This window comes from Arvicanthis niloticus, chromosome 20 (genome assembly GCF_011762505.2).
Source record: "Arvicanthis niloticus isolate mArvNil1 chromosome 20, mArvNil1.pat.X, whole genome shotgun sequence".
Taxonomy (NCBI): domain Eukaryota; kingdom Metazoa; phylum Chordata; class Mammalia; order Rodentia; family Muridae; genus Arvicanthis; species Arvicanthis niloticus.
The window spans coordinates 48,722,756-48,746,622 of NC_047677.1; the positions used below are offsets into that span (position 1 = coordinate 48,722,756).

Consider the following 23,867-nt stretch of genomic DNA (forward strand, 5'->3'; position numbering starts at 1 on the left):
TAAGGGAAAGCCCCAGGAATAGCTCTGAATACAATGTTAGGTGATTAAACTCTCACTCAATGAATTCCAGTGATATTCATTGCAGAGTGGCAAATCCTGCTTCAAGAACTACCAAGACAGACAAAAAGCAACCATCAGAATAGTGGGTTAATCTTGGAGTTCCTATTCTGAACTGTCACTCAAAGTACATTCTTAATCTATGCCGTCATCTTTACATAGTATAATCTGTAATCATTAGGCAATACAAGGTTCACATTTCACAAATAGTATGATTGTATTTTAAAACTGTGTTCACACTTTATGTTCAGTGATTGTCTTCCTTCTAAGCTGATATGCATGCATTAGCACAGACTTCTCATGACCTTTCCTCAGGTAGAGCAGAATGTTAGAGGATTTCACTCAGCAAATGGAGAAGTCAGAGCAGGAACCTCAATAGGGACTGGACTCTCACAGGTTTAATTATCCTAAGGCAGACTGATGGTGTCAAGGCTCCCCTCAGTCAGAATTGGTGGCTCAGCACAGTGTCCCTGCAACTCTTCAGACTCAAACTGATCACAGCTTAGCAGCACTGAGCTGAAGCAGTCTATCTGTTTTACAAAGGAAACCTGAACTTTCAGAAAGACCTTCACTCTGCACCTCTGACCAGCAACAGATGTTGCTGCCCACCTCAGCAGCTGATTGGCTCTTCAGTACTGAAGGTGTAACCCAACCCAGCAGCAGTGGGTGGAGTCTCTTACCCTCCTCAGTCAGCCAGATTGGCCTGCCTCTCTGGCCACCAGCCTCTCCTCTCCTCCAGCATGGTGTGTCTGTGGCTCCCCAGAGGCCCCAGTGTTGCATCTGTGTTCCTGGGTCTGTTGATGCTAAGCTGTCCCGTGGTTGTGGTGAGGGACCCCCGACGTAAGTACACCTCTCATTTTCTGAGCTCCTGAGGGTGGGGATCAAAGGGGCTAGCTTCATTTTGTCTACAATAGGTTTTTAAAAACTTGTCAGTTTTCTTTGACCACTTCTCTCAATCACACAAATCTCATATTGTTTCCACATAAAAGTGTCTTAGATGATGTTCCTTTGAGACCCATGAATGGAATTGACACATGGGTCACATTCTTTCCCTCCTCATGTGACCTGTCAACCTGGACATGACTTTTACTACAGGCCTGAAGACATGAAGAAGACAGGCACTAAAATAAGGACCTGCCTAGAACCTCTCTAAAGTATTAAGATACAAAATTTCCCTGATGATTTAATGAGAAATTAAGGGGAGTTGTGGGCGCCTGTCCTAGAAGACTGTGTTGTGCCCTCACCAAGATCTGTAGCCTTTCTCTTTTCCCTAAACCCTGGTGTTCATGAAACCTCCATCCCTGTGCTGGGATGCTGTCATGGGAAGTACTCAGGGTTCTATCTCTCTGCTGTTGATGGCACCTGAGAGCCGACCCTGAAACTTAAGGCTTGAATCTGCCTCTTGGACAAGGAGCACAGATGGTCTTGGTACCTCAAACTTGGCAGTTCCTCTGAAAGCCTGCACTGTGTCTCAAGCACCAGCTGCTCCTGCCTGAGGGTAAAGGAGAGGATCCACCTGGGTTCAGATGTGCAGTTCTGTTTTCATGTGTCAGCAGGGGTCAGGATCAACCATTTCATATGGTTCAAACTGAAAACCCAGAGCCCGGGGTGCAGACAGCATGAAGGCTGGTATCATCTCCTGGGGTTAGAAAACAGTCAGAAACTACAGTCTCTGGTGTGGTGTGGCTTCCCTAAGTTTTGGTGGTTCCATTGCTCACCTTCTGTTCTCAGTTATGTATGTGGAATTGTTGGTCCTCACAATTATTCTCTGATTTTTCCAGGGTCATGTTGTATTCAGCTGTACAGTGACCTGAAAGAAAGAAAGTCCAACAATTTTCTCATATGTGTGTGTGTGTATGCATTTACACATGTGTGTGTGCTTGTGTATGGGTGAGCACACTTGAGAATATGCCAGTTTCTTGTAGTTCTAGATGCTAGAAAGTACAATGTTCAAGTGCTCTCAGCTGCTGTGTGAGCTTGCTTCATGATCCCATGCAGGGATGCAGGACAGAAAACGGAGAGAGAGAAAGAGAGACAGAGAGGGGTTGGGGATTTAGCTCAGTGGTAGAGCGCTTGCCTAGCAAGCGCAAGGCCCTGGGTTTGGTCCTCAGCAGCGCTGAAAAAAAAAAGAGAGAGAGACAGAGAGACACAGAGAGACACAGAGAGACAGAGAGATAGTGAGGCAAGAGACAGAGACAGAGATGACAGACAGCCAGAAACAGAGACAGAGACACAAGGAGACAGATGGAGATGAGAGGCAGAGCTTTTAAAAGTCCACATTGCATAATGATCCACCTCCCACAACAACATGGTCATCCCTACATCTACACCTTGTTCCGAAGGCACATGGGAGAAGAGTGGAATCCAGACAGCTAGGAGAAGGGTCTCAAGGCCCACCCCCAAAGTGTCCCACTTCCTCCATTGTTAGAGAAAGGACCACACCCACCCCAACAAGGCCACACCCACCCCAACAAGGCCACACCCACCTCAACAAGGCCACACCCACCCCAACAAGGCCACACCTCCTCCTAGTGCCACTCCCCTGGGACAAGCATATTCAAACCACCACATGAGGATTCTCCAACCATTCACCGTGATGCTTGTGTTGATTTTCATTTCATTTCATTTTCTCTTTCAATCCATCCTCACCAGCTCTTGTTAATGTCTGCTGAGATGCCCCACATGCTGACACACTCTCCTACTGTGGTTTGGGTTTTCACTTTCCTTGTGGTGGTGACACTGGGTATCTCACAAAGGGTTGTTGGCCATTAGCATGTCATGTGTTCGGGGAGGTAGCGTTTTACCTTCCCTTTCCTGTGTTCTGATTGGCTTATTTACATTTTGATGCTCACATTTTAAAAAGACTATATATTTAAATGATTTATATATGCCAGAAGAAGGAATCAGATCCCCTAGAACCAGAGTTAAGATGTGAGGAGTTAGGAATCTAACCCAGGTCCTCTGTAAGAGCAGCCAATGCTCCTAACATCTGAGCCATCTCTCCAGCCCTGGAGTTGGTCCTTAAAGGTCCCTTTCAGCAAGTTCATCATTGCCTTTTGTGTGCAGATTTTGATCTCGAAACGTCACTGAATTTATCATCTGACGGCTTGTTGGTAGATTATTTAGGATTTTCTATATATTAAGTCCACGGCAAATATGGTTGACTTCTTTCCAATTTGGATATTTCTGATTTGTAAGCATAGTGTTTTTGTGCACTCTGTAAAGGTTATCACTGTGTTATTCAAATGCTGATTTCTCTGCCCGCATATCTCCTTTCAATCCAGACTTGGCATTGTAATGCTCATACCAAGAACCCCCTCTCTCAGGTTTGTGTAAACAATTCTTACCAGTTATTTTACACCTTGTCAGTAAATACTGATCACCCAATGGCTGGGCAGAATTGAGAATAGGGTGTGATATCCACCAATCAGAGGAAGGATTTGGAGCCATGAGAAAGAGATTTGGAGAGAGACCATGGAAACACCCTGAAGCCAAAAGAGCCAGATGGATAATAACATGCATGAATCATGGGACGTTAGTCAGGCTAGCACAGGAAGATAGATCATTTAGCTGCTCAGCTATTGAGCTGAAGTTTTACATGAGTCTTTGTCTCTCTGTGAAGTTATGGGGAACTATCATAAGGTAAAGAAAGACAGACGCTGGACTGATTCACTACCTGTATTTACAGTAACAATAGTTAATTTACACTGGTGTTTTATTGTTTAATAACCCTAGCAAAGGCTCCCAGTAACGCACTGAGCAAGAGCAGTGAGTGTGGATGGCCCGGGTCTTACTCATCTTACATAGTTGAGTCTTATTTTTATCCTTCCAGCTAGTTTATTTCAGTTGATTGATGACTTTAATTCATTTGTATTCAAGGTTATTTTTATTGTTTTCCTTCCTGCCTGCCTTCCCGCATGCCTGTCTGTCTGCCATTCACCCCACCCCTTTCCTTCTTTGCATGCATTAGTGAGGTGCACAATAACTCAAGCTTCTACTCATGTGGCCGTTGTCTGTCAGTCACCCTCTGAAAACAATGTCCTCTAACATTAACTGGGCACCAGCATGAGCTCTGGGTACTGCATGCACCAAAGCAAATCCCTTCTCTAGAGCTGAGCAGTCACTCTTTGGCCACCAAGCCCCTGAAACTGTCATGTGTGAAAGGACCTTCACTCTCCTGCTGTGAAGGCTGCTGTTTGCCTGTGACAGGGTGTGGTGGGCCTTTCCTGCTGACCTTACAGTGACCTACATTAGGGGTTCCCCCACTGTGGTTTGAGGAAGCAATGTACCCCATAGCACCTGTATTCACTCAGACCTTGCTGTCACACTGTTTTAGAGGGCTGTGGAGCCTTTAGGAAGTGGAGTATGGCTGGAGGAGGTGTGTTGCTGGGAGTGGGCCTTGCATCTTTATAGCTGGACCACTTCTTATCTCTCTGCTTCCTGACTACACAGGGAATGTGAAGAGCTACCTCATGCTCTCCTCTCTGAGGCTTCTCCTTAATGACAGACTGTATCCTTTATTCTGTCAAGTCAGAAGTCCAATAAACTAAGGACTCTATTAGGTTGTTTCTTATGAGATAGTGAGTCACAGTAGTGAGAAATAGCTGATGCACACTTGAGATAGTGAGTCACAGTAGTGAGAAACAGCTGATGCACACTTGAGATAGTGAGTCACAGTAGTGAGAAACAGCTGATGCACACTTGAGATAGTGAGTCACAGTAGTGAGAAACAGCTGATGCACACTTGAGATAGTGAGTCACAGTAGTGAGAAACAGCTGATGCACACTTGAGATAGTGAGTCACAGTAGTGAGAAACAGCTGATGCACACTTGAGATAGTGAGTCACAGTAGTGAGAAACAGCTGATGCACACTTGAGATAGTGAGTCACAGTAGTGAGAAACAGCTGGTGCACACTTGAGATAGTGAGTCACAGTAGTGAGAAACAGCTGATGCACACTTGAGATAGTGAGTCACAGTAGTGAGAAACAGCTGATGCACACTTGAGATAGTGAGTCACAGTAGTGAGAAATAGCTGGTGCACACTTGCAAACTGGGAACTGATGTCCAAGTTGTTCACATTCTCTAGTATGAGAGATTGAATTCATGACCTTGATTATGCCTGATAACTTCTCCGCTACTGGATTACTCCATCCCTAAGTTTCCTCTCCTCTCCTCTCCTCTCCCCTCCTCTCCCCTCCCCTCCCCTCCCCTCCCCTCCCCTCTCCTCTCCTCTTCTTTCATGATTAGGAACAGTATGCTGCAAAGTTGTTCAGGTTGACACCAACCTCATTACATAGACTGGGTAGACTTGAATTGCCATCTTCCTGTCTCAATATGCCAAGCGGCTGAAACTAAAGAGACACTCCACCAGGCTGGTTGTAATTTACTCCATTCTCCCTTTCATGCACCCAGAATTACCATAGCAACCCTTTGTTTGGCCTGGAATAACCATCATTGGTTGGCTCATGTTCAAAGTTCTCTCTCAATCATTGTCTTTTAAACAGCTTCCCCTATGTATCACAGATCTTCCCTGAACTACGATCATGCCTGGTGATCTGCCATCTAGGATGGTTTCTAGCCAGAAAGTTTTGCATGAGGGGCAGCATAAGGATGTGTGATTATATACACAAGAACATCACTGCCACATTTCCCCATGCTGCCTAACTTTTTCTCGATCTTCCATGATGTGCAATGTGGAGAAGCCATTTGACACCACTGTGCATTTGTAACAAGTGAGAGGATGGTACCTGCTGCAGAGAGATCTTTGAGGATGAGAAGCAACAACACACATAGGGCTGTGGGAAGACTTATGCCTGTCACAAGGTGCATTTACCTCTGTGTCAGGTGTTACTGTCCCAATAGTTCATTGGTCCCATAGATGCTGCTTCCACAATAGCTAGGGAAATTCCACTTTCTACAGTTTCCTTCTGCTTTGAAAGTCAAGTCTTGAAGAGGTGGGGATCCCCATGTTTCTTAGTTAGGATTTTACTGCTGTGAATAGGCAACATGACCAAGGCAACTGTTTTTTTTTTTTTTTTTTTGGTTTTTGTAGACAGGGTTTCTCTGTGTAGTCCTGGCTGTCCTGGAACTCACTCTGTAGACCAGGCTGACCTTGAACTCAGAAGTCTGCCTCTGCCTCCCAGCTACTGGGATTAAAGGCATGTGCCACCACTGCCCAGCTGACCAAGGCAACTCTTATAAAGCACAACATTCAATTGGGGCTGGCTTACATGTTCAGAGGTTCAGTCCTGTCAGCAGCCATAATGGGATAAGCTAATAATTAGTAGATGATCATCCTGAAATGCTTGCCGTGGATTATTATATAATCTGCGATGTGTGCCACATTAGCAAGGCTGTGGTGGATGTAATTTTAGGAAAGATGCCTGCTCTAATATGCTTTTCCTATTATTATTATTATTATTATTATTATTATTATTATTATTAAATATATGTAAGAATCACTAAGCAATAGCACACCCCTTTGGAGCAGATCTCCGCAGATCCATGAAGATGTACTGTCTTGTAGTGATACTATATAGACAAATAGATGACTTCTTAAGTCTCAATGATGATCCTGTAAGAATTCCTAAATTTATAACAATGATTATTAAGCTCTTTTATAGTGGGACTGCTATTAAGTCCCTCACACATAGTCAAAACTGCAATGAGAACTCTTCCAGTCTCCCAAGTGTCATCAGTTAATTGATCTTAGATAGTAACCAGACTTTCTCTTGCTCAGAGCACATTTCAAGAAGTTGTAAAACAATTAACCAAGGTCACTAAAAGGCGAACTCACAATTTATTATAGGTACCAGGACAGAAGAGAAAATATTGCCTGGGTTTATCTATACAAAACTTCACTAATTTCTTAGTTGTCGTTTTAAACCTTCAGTGAATCTGTGGAGCTAAACAGGTGATAAATGTTTGCCTAGATTAATTGCTCCTAATGGATATTCATGTAAACATTCTGTGTTGTAAACTTCTATTTCAACTTATGATTTGAATTTTGGTGTGAACATGTGATGAACTTTGTAACATGTGATCATGCACTCTGAAAGATGCATAAGCAGTGAAGACAAAGACAAAGAGAGAGTAGTCGTTAGCAGTAGAGTAGTCATAGATGTAGTGGTTCCTTAGGAGCCTTTTGTCCTTTCCTTTCCTTTTTCTCTGCCTAGAATTTTTTCCCTTAGAATTTTTCCTTTGTTTGAATTTTTTCCTTTTCCCCACTTAGTACCTTTCCTCCTTTCCCCTCAGATAGTTTTCATAGAATACTTTTTACAATTAATAATAAACTCTATAACAACTTCTTTAAGTGTCTTCCTGTGACCTCAGACAAGCAGACACAAGTTAGAGCCCAGCAGTTCCTGCTGAGATAGAACAAAGGCCACATTGCCTAATCCTCTGCTGTTAGGCTACAGGTGTTAATCACCTAAGCCTGCAGTCTTTTACCCTCAGAAGAAGTTTTTAGGATAGTACAAGGCTATTTTCCTAAGCCTCTGCTGTCTTTGAGCTGAGGTGCTAATGCCAGAGGCTACAGTCTCTGGTCAGAGGATAACAGAGGGCAGGCCAACTACAGTAGGATAACCCTTGGTCTTACCTCCTGCTGATGCTCCTCCACTCCCATCCCCCACGGGGCTGCCTCAAGAACTGGACTAGGAGAAGAAAGAAGTAGCAGCTTCTCTTCCCACCATGCTGGGGATGGCTCCCAGCACAGTCAATTATCATCTGAGCAGGAACATGGCAGCATCAAGGAAGGCATGATGCAGGCACAGCTGATAGTTCTACATATTCATCTGAAGGCTGCTACCAGAATTCTGACTCCCATGCAGCTAGGATGAGGGTCTTAATGCCCACATCCACAGTGACACACCTATTCCAACAAGGCAACACTTCCTAATAATGTCACTCCCTGGGCCAAGCATATACAAACCATCACACCATGATGACACCAACAACCTAATCCCTCCCTCATACCCTCACTTTCTCAGCTCTACTGTCCTCTGTATTCTTGAAATCCACCATGTCTTCAAGCTTTTCACAAATAGTATTATCACCACAGTTGCTTCTCTTCCCCTTAACCACCCTCTTTCTTCCAGCTGACATCAACTTACACATCAGAAGAGCCTCCTTGGCAGTTGTCTTAGTTAGGTTGTACTGCTGTGAAGAGACACCATGACCATGGCAACTCTTATAAAAGACAACACTTAACTGGGACTAGCTACAGATTCTGAAGTTCAGTCCATTATAGTCATAACAAGAATTATGGCAGTGGCTAAGCAGGCATGACACTGGAGGAGCTGAGAGCTCTACCTCCTGTTCTGAAGGTAGCTAGAAGACTGGCTTCCAGGCAAACAGGACAAGGTTCTTAAAGGCCATACTTACAGTGACACACTTCCTCTATGGTTATGCCTACTCCAACAAGGCCACGCCTACTTCATGAAGGCTGCCCTCCAATAGTGCCACTCATTGGGCCAAGCATATTCAAACCAAAACAGCAGTCATTCTATGTTGTGTCATTGAGGTCTGCCTTCTTATTCTCTGTAAATAGGAGTACATCTGTTTGAATTTTTTCAATCCTGGATAATTTTGTTTCACTTCCACTAACTTTAAGATACAAGAGTACAGAGATTGAATTTTCATTCTTAGAATTGCCAGGGGCAAAAAGGCCTGACACACTCTTTCAGTTCTTAGTGTAATTTATAGAATAATATTCTACATGGGTGCTGTTTAAGGTGATGAAGAAGACCTATGGGCATGAGATGAGGCAGAATCTGGCGGATACAGCAGGATTAGAAGATAGTCCCTGTTTTGCATGTCCTCTGTGCTGGCTACTTTTAACTGTCAACTTGACATGACTCCAATTAAATCATGTGAGAAGAGAGCCTTAAACATGAATTATCTATCAGGCTAACCTGTAGGTATGTCTATTTGGAACTATCTTGATTCTTGGTTGATGTAGGAAGACTCGGCCCACTGTGAGCAGCACCATTCCTTAGGCAGCAGTCCATGAAAAACATGAGAGAAAGAAGAAGCTAGGTGAGAGATATAAGGCTCTATATTCTCTCTCTCTCTCTCTCTCTCTCTCTCTCTCTCTCTCTCTCTCTCTCTTAATTGTGGACACTGCTTCAAGTTCTTGCCTTGCCTTACTGGCAATAGAAGATACTCTCAAATTATAATCCAAATAATCCCTCTCATTCCTAAATTGTTTTTTGTCAGGATCTCTGATCACAGCAATAGTAACAAAACTCTAGAGTCTCCATCTGCCTCAGGTGGCGAGGATGGGCTTATGGTGTGGGCTCATGGGATTACAGAGTGCAGGGGGTGAGGTCTCTGCAAGTGTCACAGTCCCCTTCACTGACTCACAGTCAGAGGCATTGTCTGTCCTCACAGACATACTGTAATAGAGAGTGTTTCTGTCCCACAGCACGATTTCTGGAGCAGTTGAAGGCTGAGTGTCATTACATCAATGGGAGGGAGCATGTGCAGACTGTGACCAGATTCATCTATAACCAGGAAGAGTTTGCCCGCTTTGATAGTAACATTGGGAATTTCCAGGCAGTGACTGAGCTGGGGCGGCCCATAGCTGAGTACTTGAACACCCAGAAGGACATGCTGGACAATTATCGTGCCTCAGTGGACAGGTGCAGAAATAACTATGACCTTGTTGATATCTTCATGTTGAACTTACAAGGTAAGCATTAGATCAGAAGTAGATGGGTTAAGAGTTGTGGTGTGTGTGTGTGTGTGTGTGTGTGTGTGTGTAAGAGAGACAGACAGACAGACAGACAGACAAACAGACAGGAGAGTGCTGTGTCACATGTGTAGAGATCATAAGACAGTTTGCTAGAGTCATTCTCTCCATCCATCATGTGGTCCTGAGAACTGAATTCAGATCATCAGTCTTGGAAGCAAGCACCTTTATCTCCTGAACCATGTCCATAGCCCTGACTGTAATCACTTTTTAACTTTTCTTGCCTCAGGAATCCTAAAAATCACCTCTGTCTTTGTTTCTGCTTCCCAGGGTAGACCCATTCCTGAGCTGTCCTGTGGTGTGTCTGCTTTGCAGTACTGTATTCATAATCTCTCTACAAACACTATTTTCAGGCATATTTTTGAACTGAAAATATTTCAGGTCAATAATGAATTATTATTCCATAACAAAATAAGTCCTTACAGTTTTTATTTTAGGTCCAACAGGCTGTGGTGTCAGGATTTACTTCAGGGACAGATTTAGAAGCCCTGACTGTGTGGATGGAGGCAGGCAGTCAGTCTACAGAGAATACAGCTCATCTCCCATGGCTCCTTCTTACCTCTCTTTCTCCTCTAGCTGAGCCCAAGGTGACTGTGTACCCTTCAAAGACACAGCCCCTGCAACACCACAACCTCCTGGTCTGCTCTGTGAGTGACTTCTACCCTGGCAGCATTGAAGTCAGATGGTTCCGGAATGGTGAGGAGGAGAAGGCTGGAGTCGTGTCCACGGGCCTGATCCCAAATGGAGACTGGACCTTCCAGACGCTGGTGATGCTGGAGATGGTTCCTCAGGGTGGAGATGTCTACACCTGCCAGGTGGATCATCCCAGCCTGGCCAGCCCTGTCACAGTGGAGTGGAGTGAGTAGGAAACACCTTGACCCTGCAAATCACAGCCCACCATGTAGTGGGCCTGACTTTCTCCCACATGTTAGCTTTCTCTGATCCTGTAATTCCCTGCCTGCCAGGGAAGGGCATGTTTTTTTCCACAAGGAAAGATAAATAAAATTTCTGAATTATTAGATTTTATTCCTTACCTAGATCGTTATCTATGCCCAGTGTACTTGCTGATTAGGAGGGAGGCCTTGTGGAAATGTCCCTAAACAGAGAGTCATTGAAAAAAGAGAAGATTGAGAATGACTGGGTGAAGGTTCCAGGTGCCCTCTGCCAAGTTTGTCAATGGAGGAGACAAATGTCACCAGTATAGTACATGGCATGAGCTCAGTTCTTTATCAAGATCAGGACAATATGAACCTCTAAGGTTTATCCATAGCCCCAGGAGGACACTTCCTCAAGGGCAGCAACTACTAAGAACAAAGTGGAGCTGCCATTGAAGGCTTGCTGACCATCCTACAAAAGGTGTCGATGGTCAATGACTCCACATTTTACTTCTTTAGAACAGAGGATTCAAGTAAGATGTAGGTTCTCCACAGCACACTGCTGACCACAGAGCTACAGAAAATGTGGGACCAAGTTACTGATGAACCCAGGTAGCTCCCAGTTTTTGTCATCCCACAACTGCAAGACAAGGTTATCCCCTGAAAATGCTTGATATTCACATGAATCCTGCAGGGGTACCCAAGAGTTATGGTGGGTGCTGCTACAGGACAATATGCAGATGACACTGTCTCTCTTGGGACAAGACAGAAGCAGTAACAGGATAAGGACAATGTGCCACTCTAGCTTTGGGTCAGCATGTACTTGTTTCTTCTTGGTCTTGTTCCATTCTGGATCTGTGCTGTGGCTGACTCCCTCAGGAGGCCATGGCTCAGAAAATGCCTGCGGTTACCAGCATTGGCTTCTTGGTCTGATCTGCTGCTTCATGGTTGGTTGTGGAGATGGACACAATTCTCATGCATAGCATAATATTGGGCGACATTGTGTATGCAACACTCCCCACCTGCCAGCTGTAGCTGTTCGGTTAACAGAAATGATTTCCCCAGTTACATTACAAGAGATGGCATAGATGGAAAAAGCAACTCTAGATGGTGACATTCTCATTCATGGCTGCAGCCACTGTCTTCCACTGTAGCTCTTTTGTGTGACTCTGAATTATCTTTCCAGAAGTGCCAAGTTGTAGCTCCCCCAGTGCTCTGATATCAGGGTTGCAATGAGGTGCTGAATTTTAGATAAAGCCCACACCTGGCTTCCGTCCTTAGGGGCTCAGTCCACATCTGCACAGAACAAGATGCTGATTGGAGTCATGGGCGTGGTGCTGGGTCTGCTCATCCTCACAGTGGAGCTGTTCATCTACTTAAGGAATCTGAGAGGTAAGGAGCCTGGTGGTGGCTGAGACTCTATAGCATTTCAGGGAGAGAGTCATTCTCGGCTTAGGTATGGTCAATTTTCAGGGAGCAACCTCTATGAAGTTGCTCATCCCCCAAATGATCCCAGACACTAAGCAAATTCTGACATCAACAGTCTACGGCTGCCAGAGTGAAACCTGTAGCCATAACTTGCAGTGACTTGCAGATAAGAGAAAGATGAACCAGCCTGGCAGAGCGGATTGAGAAATACACAGGAAAGGAAGAGCCACTGGGCACTGCCAGGGTCCGGCTAGGCAGTTAGCACTGAGCCTTGTTCCCTGCACTTACTGAATGCCTGTGCTTTGACTTGGGGCATGAGAAGTTCCTCCCTGCTCAGTGCTGTGCTGTCAGGAGCAGAAGGAAGGCGTTTTCCCCATGCCTCCATGTCAGGAAAACATGTCCTGCTTGGCTTGTGTTCCTTCCTTGACACAGCTCTGCCAGGACCTGCCTCCACCTGGCTCTGTGTTTCCTGATGGCTGCTCAACCCCTGACTGGGCCTGGCAGCCCCTGGACAGAAGCTCCTCTTCTGTCCTACCTTCTTTCTCTGGTTCTTTTTCTGGTTCACCTTAGCTTACCCTGTGACACAATCACTTATCACATTTTCCCTCCAATAAGCAGTTTTGAGAACAAGATACAGAAAACAGACAGGAAAGATTACATCATTGAACCATGGCTTTTCTTAATTTATAAGTATGTGAGGTAGTGCATATGTGAAATTCAGGAGTTTGTGTGTGTGTGTGTGTGTGTATGTGTCACTTCTCTATCCAACCAGCAGACAGGAACGATGCAACTCGGAGTTCTTCTCAATGCAGTTTATTCAGGATCCTTTACCATCCTCTCTCTCTGGAAGCCCCTCTCTCCCTCAGCCCCTTAATGGCTGTCCTTTTATACCCCTGCCTGTTCCATTCAGCACCTGCCACGTGGGCATGCCTCATTGGTGCACCTCAAACAGCCCAATTCTGTGTGGCAGCAAGTCTGCGCAGTAGTTCTGCAGTCGTGGCTCTGTCAGGGAAAGGAGGGCGGCATGCAAACTGCCAAGAAGCAGCGCTCGAGACTTTGCAGGCACCATTATAGCTGGCTGCACCGTTGCACCCGCTCCTCACAATTCCCCCTTAGTTATTAATTTTGGCAGAGAGTGCCTGTCTTAGGTTGCCCATTTCAAGCAACACTCCTTACCCATCATGGGGAGTCAAACAGCTTTGGTTTGTTTTCTGTCTTAGGTTGGTAATGTGCCCAAGGAGTCTTACCCATCATTGACTACCTCTCTAGCATGCCAAGCCACACTTGAGGAGACTGTTCCATCTCCACGGCTGCAAACGCTTGTACAATCAAGGCCTGAGATGTTTTCTTTCGGACTTTCATCTTACACATGCACCAAAAGGCAAGGCAACTGATGGGGACCAGGCACATAGCAACCTCCCCGATTCCCACCCACTCCTTGATGTGGGACATTGCTTGATGAGTCCAGATGGTCAATCCGGAGGCCAGGGAGGCCTTCACTCTGGTTGAGTTAATGTGAACAATGGACTGTCGTAATTCTCTCAACATTCTCTCAAATTCTCTCGATCTATTTCCTGTAAGGAACTGAGAAAGGCTTTTGGAAAGATTACTAGCATGGCTTATATTCTGAAAAGGCACAGAGGTAACACATATAAAAGAAATACTGGGCTTTCAAAGGTGAGACTTCCATAATAAAAACTAGCATTACTCCTTACCGCTGGTAGCATCCACATCAGCAGAAGAGTCTTCCTTAGCATCTCCATTCCTGTCTTCTTGCTGTATAACCCTGGTAAGTCTTTCTGGAACCCAAATTGGCTGATGTCAATCCTGAGGAAACACACAAACAGACCCTCTCACCCACACCAATACTGGGTCAGGGCCACTCCATTTTCCTGTCAATATGTCTTTCCAAATTACCATGCCTTTATGGGTAGCATTGGGATCAGCATGGCAACCAGCTGCAGACCATCCCTGCTTATTCAGAGTCAAAAAATTTAGGGTAAAGAGGGCTATAGCCATTCTCTCTCTAGGTGTGTGGCCAGAGGCTATTCCCCCTCTTTGTTTAAGAAGACATTCCTTTAGGGTGCAGTGTGGCCATTCAGGAATGCCCTGCCCCTGAGGATTATAAGGCAAACCATGGTTAAGGTGAACTCCCATGGTCTTACAAAAGGACACAAAGAAAGTAGAGGTCCATTATCTGTCTTTAAACATTTAGGCATGCCCCAGGCTCCCCAGGCTTCAAAACAATGAGCAATGACATGGCAAGCCTTCTCCCCAGAATGCAGGGAGGCAAACATAATTCCAGAAGCAGTATCTATAGATACATGAATATATTTTAATCTTCCAAACTCAGGGAAATGGGTGACATCCATTTGCCATAAATGTAGGGGCCGTAGGCCTCGGGGATTAACCCCAATTCCCATCCGGGGTAACAATGGGGCACAAGCTTGACAAGCGTTCACTATATCTCTAGCATCGGCACGAGGAATGCCAAAGTGAGATGATAGGGTTTTAGAATTTACATGAAACTGGTTATGAAAGTGTCTTCCTAACTCCAGGGAATCATAGAGCACAAAATTTGCAACACTAAAACAGGTCTTTGAAGTTTTATCAACAATATCATTTCCTTCAGTCAATGGACCAGGTAAACCAGTATGGGCACAAATATGTTGAACAAAAAAGGGTTGTTCCCTATTCCAAATAAGAAATTGCAATTGGGTAAGTAGCTCTCCTGTGGTGGACTTTAGGTTTATTTTATCTAGAATTTCCAATTGTTTAATAGCATTTACTATATATTGACTATCAGATATCAAATTAAAGGAATGAGAAAATTGTTCAAAAACCTTTATCACAATCTGTAATTCTATAACTTGAGGGGACACTGGAGGAAATTGAATGGTTACAGGCAATGATCCTGCAACCAAAACTGCTCCACATCCTGTCTTAGAACCATCTGTAAAAATAGTAGGGCAATTTAACAAAGGCTTTCTATGGGTGATCCATGGAAAGACCACAGGATGAGCATTAATCAATTGTAATATAGGGTCCTTTGGAAAGTGATTATCCATTGTCCCATTAAAAGTACATCTCAAAATTGCCCAATCATCTACAGTGGCCATCAATACTTCGAGTTGAGCAGCTGTATATGGTACGATTAGGCTTGTAGGTTGGATGCTAAAGTGTTGAACACTCTGACAAATTCCCAGCATGGCTAATTGGGCTACTGCAGTTGGATAATGAGTGAGTGTCTGAGCAGGAGAAATTTTCGGATACACCCAAAGTAAAGGGGGCCCTTGCCATAATACTCCTGTAGGCTGACATTCAGTTGGCAATATGCATAATGTAATATCCTGGGATTCATCTCTACACCTCAAGGCTGCATCTTATATGCCCTTTTCCACTAATGTTAATGCCACTCTAGCTTCATTAGTTAAATGTCTAGGGGAGTTGATGTCCGAATCACCTGGTAAAATATCATATAATGGCTTTAATTTTTATTAGACAATGAGAGATAGGGTCTAAGCCACTGTATATCTCCTAACAATCTTTGAAAATCATTCAAAGTACACAAATTATCTGTGCGAATCTGGATTTTTTGAGGAATTACTTGTCCTAAAGATATTTTTGTTCCTAAATAATTAACCACAGAGCCCTTTTGTACCTTCTCAGAAGCTATCACTAACTGTTTCTTAAACTTAACACAACAGCTCTATAGGCTTCATCAAGCATCTGCTCGGTAGGGGCAGCAACAAGAATATCATCCATATAATGATAACATTTGATTTTCAAAAAATTCTGTCTGACTTCTTTCAAGGCGGCATCAACATACAGTTGACACATAGTGGGACTGCAATACAACCCATTCATATCACTGATATGGCTCTGCATGATTCATGGAAGGGACTATAAAAGCAAACCTAGTTATATCCTTTTGATGCAAAGGGATTGAAAAGAAACAATCTTTAATATCCAAAACTATGACAGGCCAATTTTTGGGCTATATGGAGGGTAAAGTCAGACCTCGTTGTACCAGTCCCATCAAAATCATTTGTTTATTAATTTCTCTTAAATCATGTAGAAGCCTCCATTTCCCAGATTTTTTTCTTTATCACAAAAATGGGTGTATTCCAAGGTGATGTAGATGGCTGCAGATGACCTAACAATAACTGTTCTTTTACCAGCTCTTGTACAGCTTGTAATTTTTCTGAGGTGAGTGGCCACTGAGGAACCCACACAGGCTCCTCAGATTTCCATGACATGGGAAGAACATCCTCAGTGGCCCCTTTGAAAAACCCACTCTAGTTCTATCTTGCTTCTGTTTTACGGGCATGGGAGATGTTCGTCCCTGCAATCTTTTCCCCAGTCCTTTTCCTGGAACGTAACCCATGCCAGACATTATGTGACGAGATTGTGGGCTATAGTCCTTCTCATTAGTTAACATATAGCCCATTTCTTTCAGGAGATCCCTTCCCCATAAAGAAACAGGAAGCCCCATAACATAAGGCTGGAAAACTCCAGAATGTTTTTCATCATCTCTCCAGTGTAACAATCGAGAGCTCATCTCAGGCTCCTTGGCGTATCCTAATCCACTTAACATTTGATTTGAGCTTTGTTTAGGCCACCCCTTGGGCCAATCCTTAATACTGATTATGCTGTGATCAGCACCAGTATCCAAAAGGCCAGAAATTGATTTTTCTTCTATAAATAATTTTATTAAGGGCCAAGAATCAAGATTCAGGGAACAAAATATGGAATTGGTTCCAGTAGAGCCAAAACCTTTGGGTCCTCGCTCAATATTCTTTGCAGGAAATCGATCATGGCAACTGGGTAATAGTAACATCTGTGCTATTCTATCTCCAGGAGAAATGGCGGACACTCCTCTAGGGAAGGACACCATAATCTTTATTATTCCCGTATAGTCTGGATCAATCACCCCAGGATGAATTATTAAGCCCTGCAAAGTGATGGAGCTCCTTCCTATAATCAAACCCACTGTGCCAGATGGTAATGGTCCCTGAAAATCTGTGTCAACCAATTGAGGGCCCATCTGAGGTGTTAATATGAGTCTGGAGGTGGAACAGAGGTCAAGTCCTGCACTTCCCGCTGTGGCTCGCCGTGGCAATCCCATTGCATTGGAGGCCTCAGGCTTGGCCAACTCTCGGCTACTGCCCCATATATTTGAGGGCCCTGAGGTTGTGGGCCCTGTGGCAAGTTTTTTGGCTTGACTCCTCTATATCCAGCATTGACAGGCTGTCCATTGATATCCTTTACAGATCTGCATTCATTCGCCCAGTGGTTCCCCTTTTTACATCTAGGGCAGAGACCAGGCACCCTTGCTCTGGGGCCATCCGGGACTTGAAATTGGGGACACTGTCATTTTAAATGTCCCAGTTGACTGCATTTAAAACATTTCCACTTTTAGGGTTTTTTTTGACTTTGGGTCATCTGCATAACAGCGGCTGCCAACCCGCTAGAGGCCCCTCTAGCTCTCTACAAATTTTCATCCACACCTCTAGCCCTTTGCTCTTATAAGGATTAATAGCCTGTCTACATTCTTTGGTACATTGTTCAAAAATCAGTTGCTTTAATAGTGGCATGGCTGCGTCAGGATCCCCAGAAATTCTTCCCCCTGCCTCCACCATTCTAGCCATGAAGTCCGCAAATGGCTCTGCTGATCCCTGAACAATCTTGGTTAGGTTTCCTGACACCTCACTTCTATTGGGAAGAGATTTCCATGCTCTAGTCCCTATATTATTGATTTGCTCATATACCTGCAAAGGGTAATTTGTTTGTTAATTTGCAAATCTGCCTTGGTCCAACAACATGTCCTGGTCCCAGGCCTGCTGGCCATTAGTGGCATTTACAGCAGCCTGCTCCACTGAGAACTCTATAAAGTAGGTCTTCCAATCTAAGTATTGGCCAGGAGATAAACAAGCTCTAGCCAAATTCTGCCAATCACTGGGTGTCATGCAATATCTATGGAGGGACTCCAGTTGAGAAACCACAAAAGTGGCACTAATGCCGTATGCTCTGACCCCCTTGGCCAGTCTTTGAATAACCTCCCAATCAAGAGGCTCATGGTGCCAATTGCCTTGGGCATCTTGAAATACTGGGAAACACTGAGACCGTAGTTCCCTCTAGGCTTCAGGGCAAAAACCCCGTCCTGATTCTCCAGTTGGAGCATATGGAGGCGGCCGAGATGCCCCAGTGCAGAGGGTTCTAAATCTTCCTCTAGGTCTTGCGCCAGCCTCTCTAACTCAGCTTCGGAAACCTCTTCTTCCTCAGAACTTTCTTTGTTCTCAGACTTTTGAGATCGCTCCTCTTTCAGTTGCTCTAGTGCATCGTTACCCTTCTCTAACTCTGCAGTGCATTTCCCTTATCTATTCTCAAAGCAAGATCTCACCAGTTTCCACATAGGCTTTACTCCACTGGCTAGTTCTCCTTAAGATCTCTTCCTAACTTCTCCCAACTGGGTAGTGTGAGGTACCCCAAAACTGAAAACCAGGGTGCAACCTCATCTATAGCCTGTAAAAATTTTTCTACAGTGGCCCTTTTAAGACCAACCCCTCTCACTTTTAGCAAGCCACAAAGAGCATGCTGCAGCGACTGTGAGGATGATGAATTTCCCATTCTGCTTGGTGCAATGTTTGTATTAGAAGCACAAGGGCCTTTTATTTTTAATGCAACTAAAAAAGAAATCCCTTAAATATTGTGTGTTCTTCTTATTCAAGGGCTAGGCTAGTACCAAAGTTTACTGAAAAGTAAGAAGGGTGCATCAATTCACTACCCTTTATTCTGGATATTAAAATCTTTATACTCCAGTAAATTTTTAAGCCAATTTAAAAATACCCAAACTTTTGCTGACCTCGTTCCTTTGATAGATACTAATGGGGGGGGGGGGGAGAAACAAAGATGGTTTCATACTCCCGGAAAAAACTTCTGTGGTTGGTATCGAGTGCCTTTTACTCCCGTGACTAGTACCCCTCATTCCTTGGCCGTCTTAAGGTCCTTTCCCGAAATCGAAACCACATCCACAGTCTGTAAGAATTTTTCCTTTAGCTTTTAACTCATCACAAAACCGGAAACCTATATTGTCTCCTATCCAAGAACTTAACTTCTCCAACTTACCTGGGAACTTACCAGCTAGCTGCCTTGACTGCGCTGAGTTCTGAACTCCCCGTATGGGCCACCACTTGTGGCTTCTCTATCTGACCAGCAGACAGGAACGATGCAACTCGGAGTTCTTCTCAACGCAGTTTATTCAGGATCCTTTTCCATCCTCTCTCTCTGGAAGCCCCTCTCTCCCTCAGCCCCTTAACGGCTGTCCTTTTATACCCCTGCCTGTCCCATTCAGCACCTGCCACGTGGGCATGCCTCATTGGTGCACCACAAACAGCTCGATTCTGCGTGGCAGCGAGTCTGCAGTCTTAGCTCTGTCAGGGAAAAGAGGGTGGTGCACAAACCACCAAGAAGCGGCGCTCGAGACTTTGCAGGCACCATTATAGCTGGCTGCACCCGCTCCTCTTGTGTGTGTGTGTGTGTGTGTGTGTGTGTCTAGGTCTGGGTCTGCGTATGTGTCTGTGTCTCTGTCTGTGTGTAAATCAAACACCATGTTCTATGCCATGAATATATACATTGTCCTGGCTGGCCTGTAGACTAGGCTGACCTCAAACTCACAGAGATCATCCTGCCTCTCTCTCTCTCTCTCTCTCTCTCTCTCTCTCTCTCTCTCTCTCTCTCTCTCTGGAGTACTGGAATGTAAGTATTCCATGCCTTGTTGGCTTAAACTTTCTTTATTAATTAAATTATACATTTGCTTTACATCCTGATTGTAACTTCCTCTTCCTCCTGTCTTCCCCACTCCTTCCCTCTTCCTTTACCTCCCCCCATTCACTCCTTCTCTCCTTCTCCTTAAAAGAGAGAAGGCCTCCCATGGATATCAACCAGCCTTGTCAAATCAAGTTGCGTAAGAAAAGGCACATCTTCAGCTGAGGCTAGGTGAGGCAGCCCAGTTGAAGAATGATCCAAAGTCAGGCAATGTAGTCAGAGACAGCCCCAGCTCACAATATAGGAATTCAACATGGAGATCACTGGTTGGCAGTTCTGTTTCTGTGACCCTTTGTGGGCCCAGGTTAATTGTTTCTGTAGGTTTTCTTGTGTTGTGCTTGACACCTCTGCCTCTGTTAGTCCTTCCTTTCCCCTTCAGCAGGATTCTCAAGCTCCACATGATGTCTGGCTGTGGGTCTCTGCATCTGTTTGCATCAGTTACTAGGTGAAGCCTCTCTGATGACACTTGTGCTAAGCTCCTCTGTACAAGTGTATCATTGTATCTTTAACACTGTTAGGGGTGGGCTCTGTTACAGGAAATATTTTTTTTAAAAAGAATAGCAAATTCCTGTGCTAAATCTAGCTACCCTCTTCCTGTGGTCTCTCGGCCTGGCCTCTTGGCTAGCCCCAGTCAGCAGTCTTCCCTTCTTTGGTTCACCTGCCTCAGAGCCACCAGTATCTTCTCAACAATTTACCCGCTGTGGTAGGCAGTCACAAGTCCCCTTAACCCCATTAATCAAAATTCTAGAAGCTTATAATTAATTGGTCAAATTTATATATCATTAAATTCTTAACTCACAAGATACCCAAACAATAATTTCAGAGCCAATTGATAATGATATAAATTGCCCACCAAATAAGACAAATAGTCCTATAATAATTCATCTCCTAGGAGATACTTACACCTACCTGTGGCTATTTAAAGCCACACGAAACCTAGATTGTCTTCCTCCTGCTCCAACTTCCTTCCTTCTTCCTTTCTCTGTCTCCCTCAGTCTCTTCTTCTCCCTGAATCTTCTCAGCTCTGCCATCCCTTCTATTGCTCAATCACCAGCCCTAACCTTTATTTTACAAGTTAAGGTGGAGAGAAGGTTCACAAGAAGTCACCTGTGTACTTGATTCACTCCTAGTCTGTCAGCAGTTTCTCCTGGGAGAGCAGAATTAATACAAGCCACACCAGGGCTATCCACAACAGGGCTCTTTCTCATGGTTTGGATCTCAAGTTGGAGCAGTCATTGGTAGGCCCTTCCCTCAATCACCGCTCCATCTTTATGCCTGCACATCTTGGAACAGGACAAATTGTGGGTCTAAGGTTTTGTGGCTGGGTTGCTGTCCTAATCCCTTCATTGGAAGTCCTGCCTGGTTACAGGCTATGGCTGGTTCAGGCTTCGTATCCCCCTTTGCTAGCAGTCTTAGGTAGGCTCAACCTCAAGAGTCCTGGGAGTTTCTGTTATCCTAGCATTCTAGCTCTTCCCAGAGATGCCCTCCCTAATCCTTTTCTCTCTCTCTACTACTACTCTCTCCCTCCATTTCCCCCACATCTTCCTTCTATTCCATTCCTCCCCTCCTCCCTCAGTCAGTTCATCCACCAGCATTGTCAAATCTATTTTCTTTTCTCTGTGAGATTCAAGCATCCCCACTCCCACCCCTACCACAAGCCTTCCTTATGAGCATCTCCAGGTCTGTGATTTGTACCATGGTTATCCTGTACGTTATGACTAATCTCCACTTATAAGTGTGTACATACTATGTTTGTCTCTCTGAGTCTGGGTTACTCCATTCGAGATAATTGTTTTTAGCTCCACCCATTTGCCTGTGAATTTCTCATTTTTAATAGCTGTATTAGAGTCCATAGTGCAAATGTACCACATTTTCTGTATCCATTCTTCAGTTGAGGGATATCTACATTCGCTCCAACATTGGGTTATTATGAATAAAGTGGCTATGAACATGGTTGAGCACGTGTCCTTGTGGCATGGTGAGGGGTCTTTGGGGTGTATGCCTGGAGTGGTATAGCTGGTTCTTGAGTAGATCAATTCCCAACTTTAGGGGAAAATGCTAAATTGATTTCCATAGCAGCTGTGCAGGTTTGAACTGCCACTAACAATGGAGGAGTGCTCTCCTTGTTCCACATCCTTGCCAGCATGAGCTGTCACGTGTGTGTTTGATCTTAGCTGTTCTGACAGGTCCAGAATGGAATCTCAGAGTCATTTAGAGTTGAATTTTTCTGATGACTAAGGATGTAAACATTTCTTTAAGTGCTTCTGGGGCAGTTTAGATTCCTCTCTTGAGAATTCTCTTTGTAGATCAGTACCCCCATTTTATTGTATTATTTTGTTTATTGATGTTTAATTTCTTAGGTTCTTTATATATTTTGGAAATCAGCCCTCTCCCATATTTGGAATTGGTTAAATCTTTCCATTTCTATAGGCTGCTGTTATATCCTACTGAAGGTGTCTTTTGCTTTGCAGAAGCTTCTAAGTTTCATGATGTCTCATTTATTACTCGTTTATCTTAGAGCCTGAGCCACTGGTGTTCTGTTCACAAAATTTTCTCCTGTACCAATGAATTCAAGGCTATTCCCCACTTTCTCTACTAGCAGTATCATTGAATCATGGTGTTGGAGAAGGAGCTGAGAGCTCCACATCCAGATTGGCAGGCAGCAGGAGTGAATGCCACATCGGGCCTGGGATGAGCATCTGAGACTTGGAAGCCAGCCCCCAGTGACACACTTTCTTCAACAAGACCACACCTGCTCCAGAAGGTCATATCTACTAATAGTGCCTCTGATCCTATGGGGGCCATTTTCTTTCAAACCACCACACTGGTTCTATCTAAAACTTTGTTAGATCAGCTAAGCACCACAGATGTCATGAAGACAGATAGAAACTGTTTGGATGAGTTTCTAGAGGACCTGGGGCTTGGTTCAAATGATGGATGGTCACTCTGCACCTAGAAGGAGCAGGACCCTCAGAGTCAGTCTCAGTCATGATTGAAGAGTTACTTTCAAAAGTAAGAAGCTAGCAGTAAGCCAGAAGTCTATTTCAGCACAGTGATTGATGATGCAGGGTGATTTACACACAATCACATAACATTCATTCTATGCTAGGGCAAATTTAAGTCTCTGTTATGCATATGTTAATGTTCATTATGTATTTACATAAACTAGATTTTCTGATAGGAATTTGTTGACCTTAGAGTGATGTTAGATGTGTTTGTCACCAAGTCAGCAGCTTCACCTTAGATCCAATAATTTCCTTATCTAATAAAATGTCATAGTTTACATGTGGAATTTAAATACTGCTTAATAATACACTGGATGAGTAATAGAGGCAAGAAATGTATACAAACCAGAAATTAAAAATAAATAAATAAACAAAGATGATCACTCTGCTTTTCTGATGTGTTTTGTATTTACAGAATGATATAGAGGGAATGTCATGAATACACTCAGCCTTACTGTCTCCCAGGCCAATCCTCCATGTGCTTAACTGTATTTATTTTTTCTTATAATATTTTAGAGTTTTCTAAACAAAAATCTTCTTAATGTGTAGCTAGTGCTGTCTGAGTATTTGGCATTTTTTAGCATAGAAAGAAAGAAAGAAAGAAAGAAAGAAAGAAAGAAAGAAAGAGAGAGAGAAAAAGAGAAAGAAAGAAAGAAGAGAGAAAAGAGAAAGAAAGAAAAAGAAAAAGTAAGAAAGATAGAGATATGTTTTGATGAAAACTACTGTGTTCTCTCTCTCTCTCTCTCTCTCTCTCTCTCTCTCTCTCTCTCTCTCTCTCTCTCTTTGGTTTTTCGAGACAGGGTTTCTCTGTATAGCCCAGGCTATCCTGGAACTCACTCTGTAGACCAGGTTGGCCTCGAACTCAGAAATCTGCCTGCCTCTGCCTCCCAAGTGCTGGGATTAAAGGTGTGCACCACCACTG

At 44.1% G+C, this 23,867-nt stretch overlaps 1 protein-coding gene across 1 annotated transcript; it reads left to right on the forward strand.

The window, feature by feature from the left end:
• The first annotated feature begins 764 nt into the window (after positions 1 to 764).
• Positions 765 to 23,285, forward strand: LOC117724153 (rano class II histocompatibility antigen, D-1 beta chain-like). The gene is made up of 4 exons (XM_076916636.1): positions 765 to 897; positions 9,484 to 9,750; positions 10,387 to 10,668; positions 22,540 to 23,285. Exons 1-4 carry the CDS (start codon positions 798 to 800, stop codon positions 22,641 to 22,643), a joined length of 753 nt encoding a protein of 250 aa, XP_076772751.1. The 5' UTR covers positions 765 to 797; the 3' UTR covers positions 22,644 to 23,285.
• The last annotated feature ends 582 nt before the right edge of the window (positions 23,286 to 23,867 follow it).

What these genes read in the sequence shown, in the direction of transcription:
- LOC117724153 (XM_076916636.1), top strand. Translation starts at nt 798, where the DNA reads ATGGTGTGTCTGTGGCTCCCCAGAGGCCCCAGTGTTGCATCTGTGTTC. An exon ending in TGTGGTGAGGGACCCCCGAC is followed by an intron (nt 898 to 9,483) that starts GTAAGTACACCT and finishes TCTGTCCCACAG; the next exon opens with CACGATTTCTGGAGCAGTTG. An exon ending in CTTCATGTTGAACTTACAAG is followed by an intron (nt 9,751 to 10,386) that starts GTAAGCATTAGA and finishes TTTCTCCTCTAG; the next exon opens with CTGAGCCCAAGGTGACTGTG.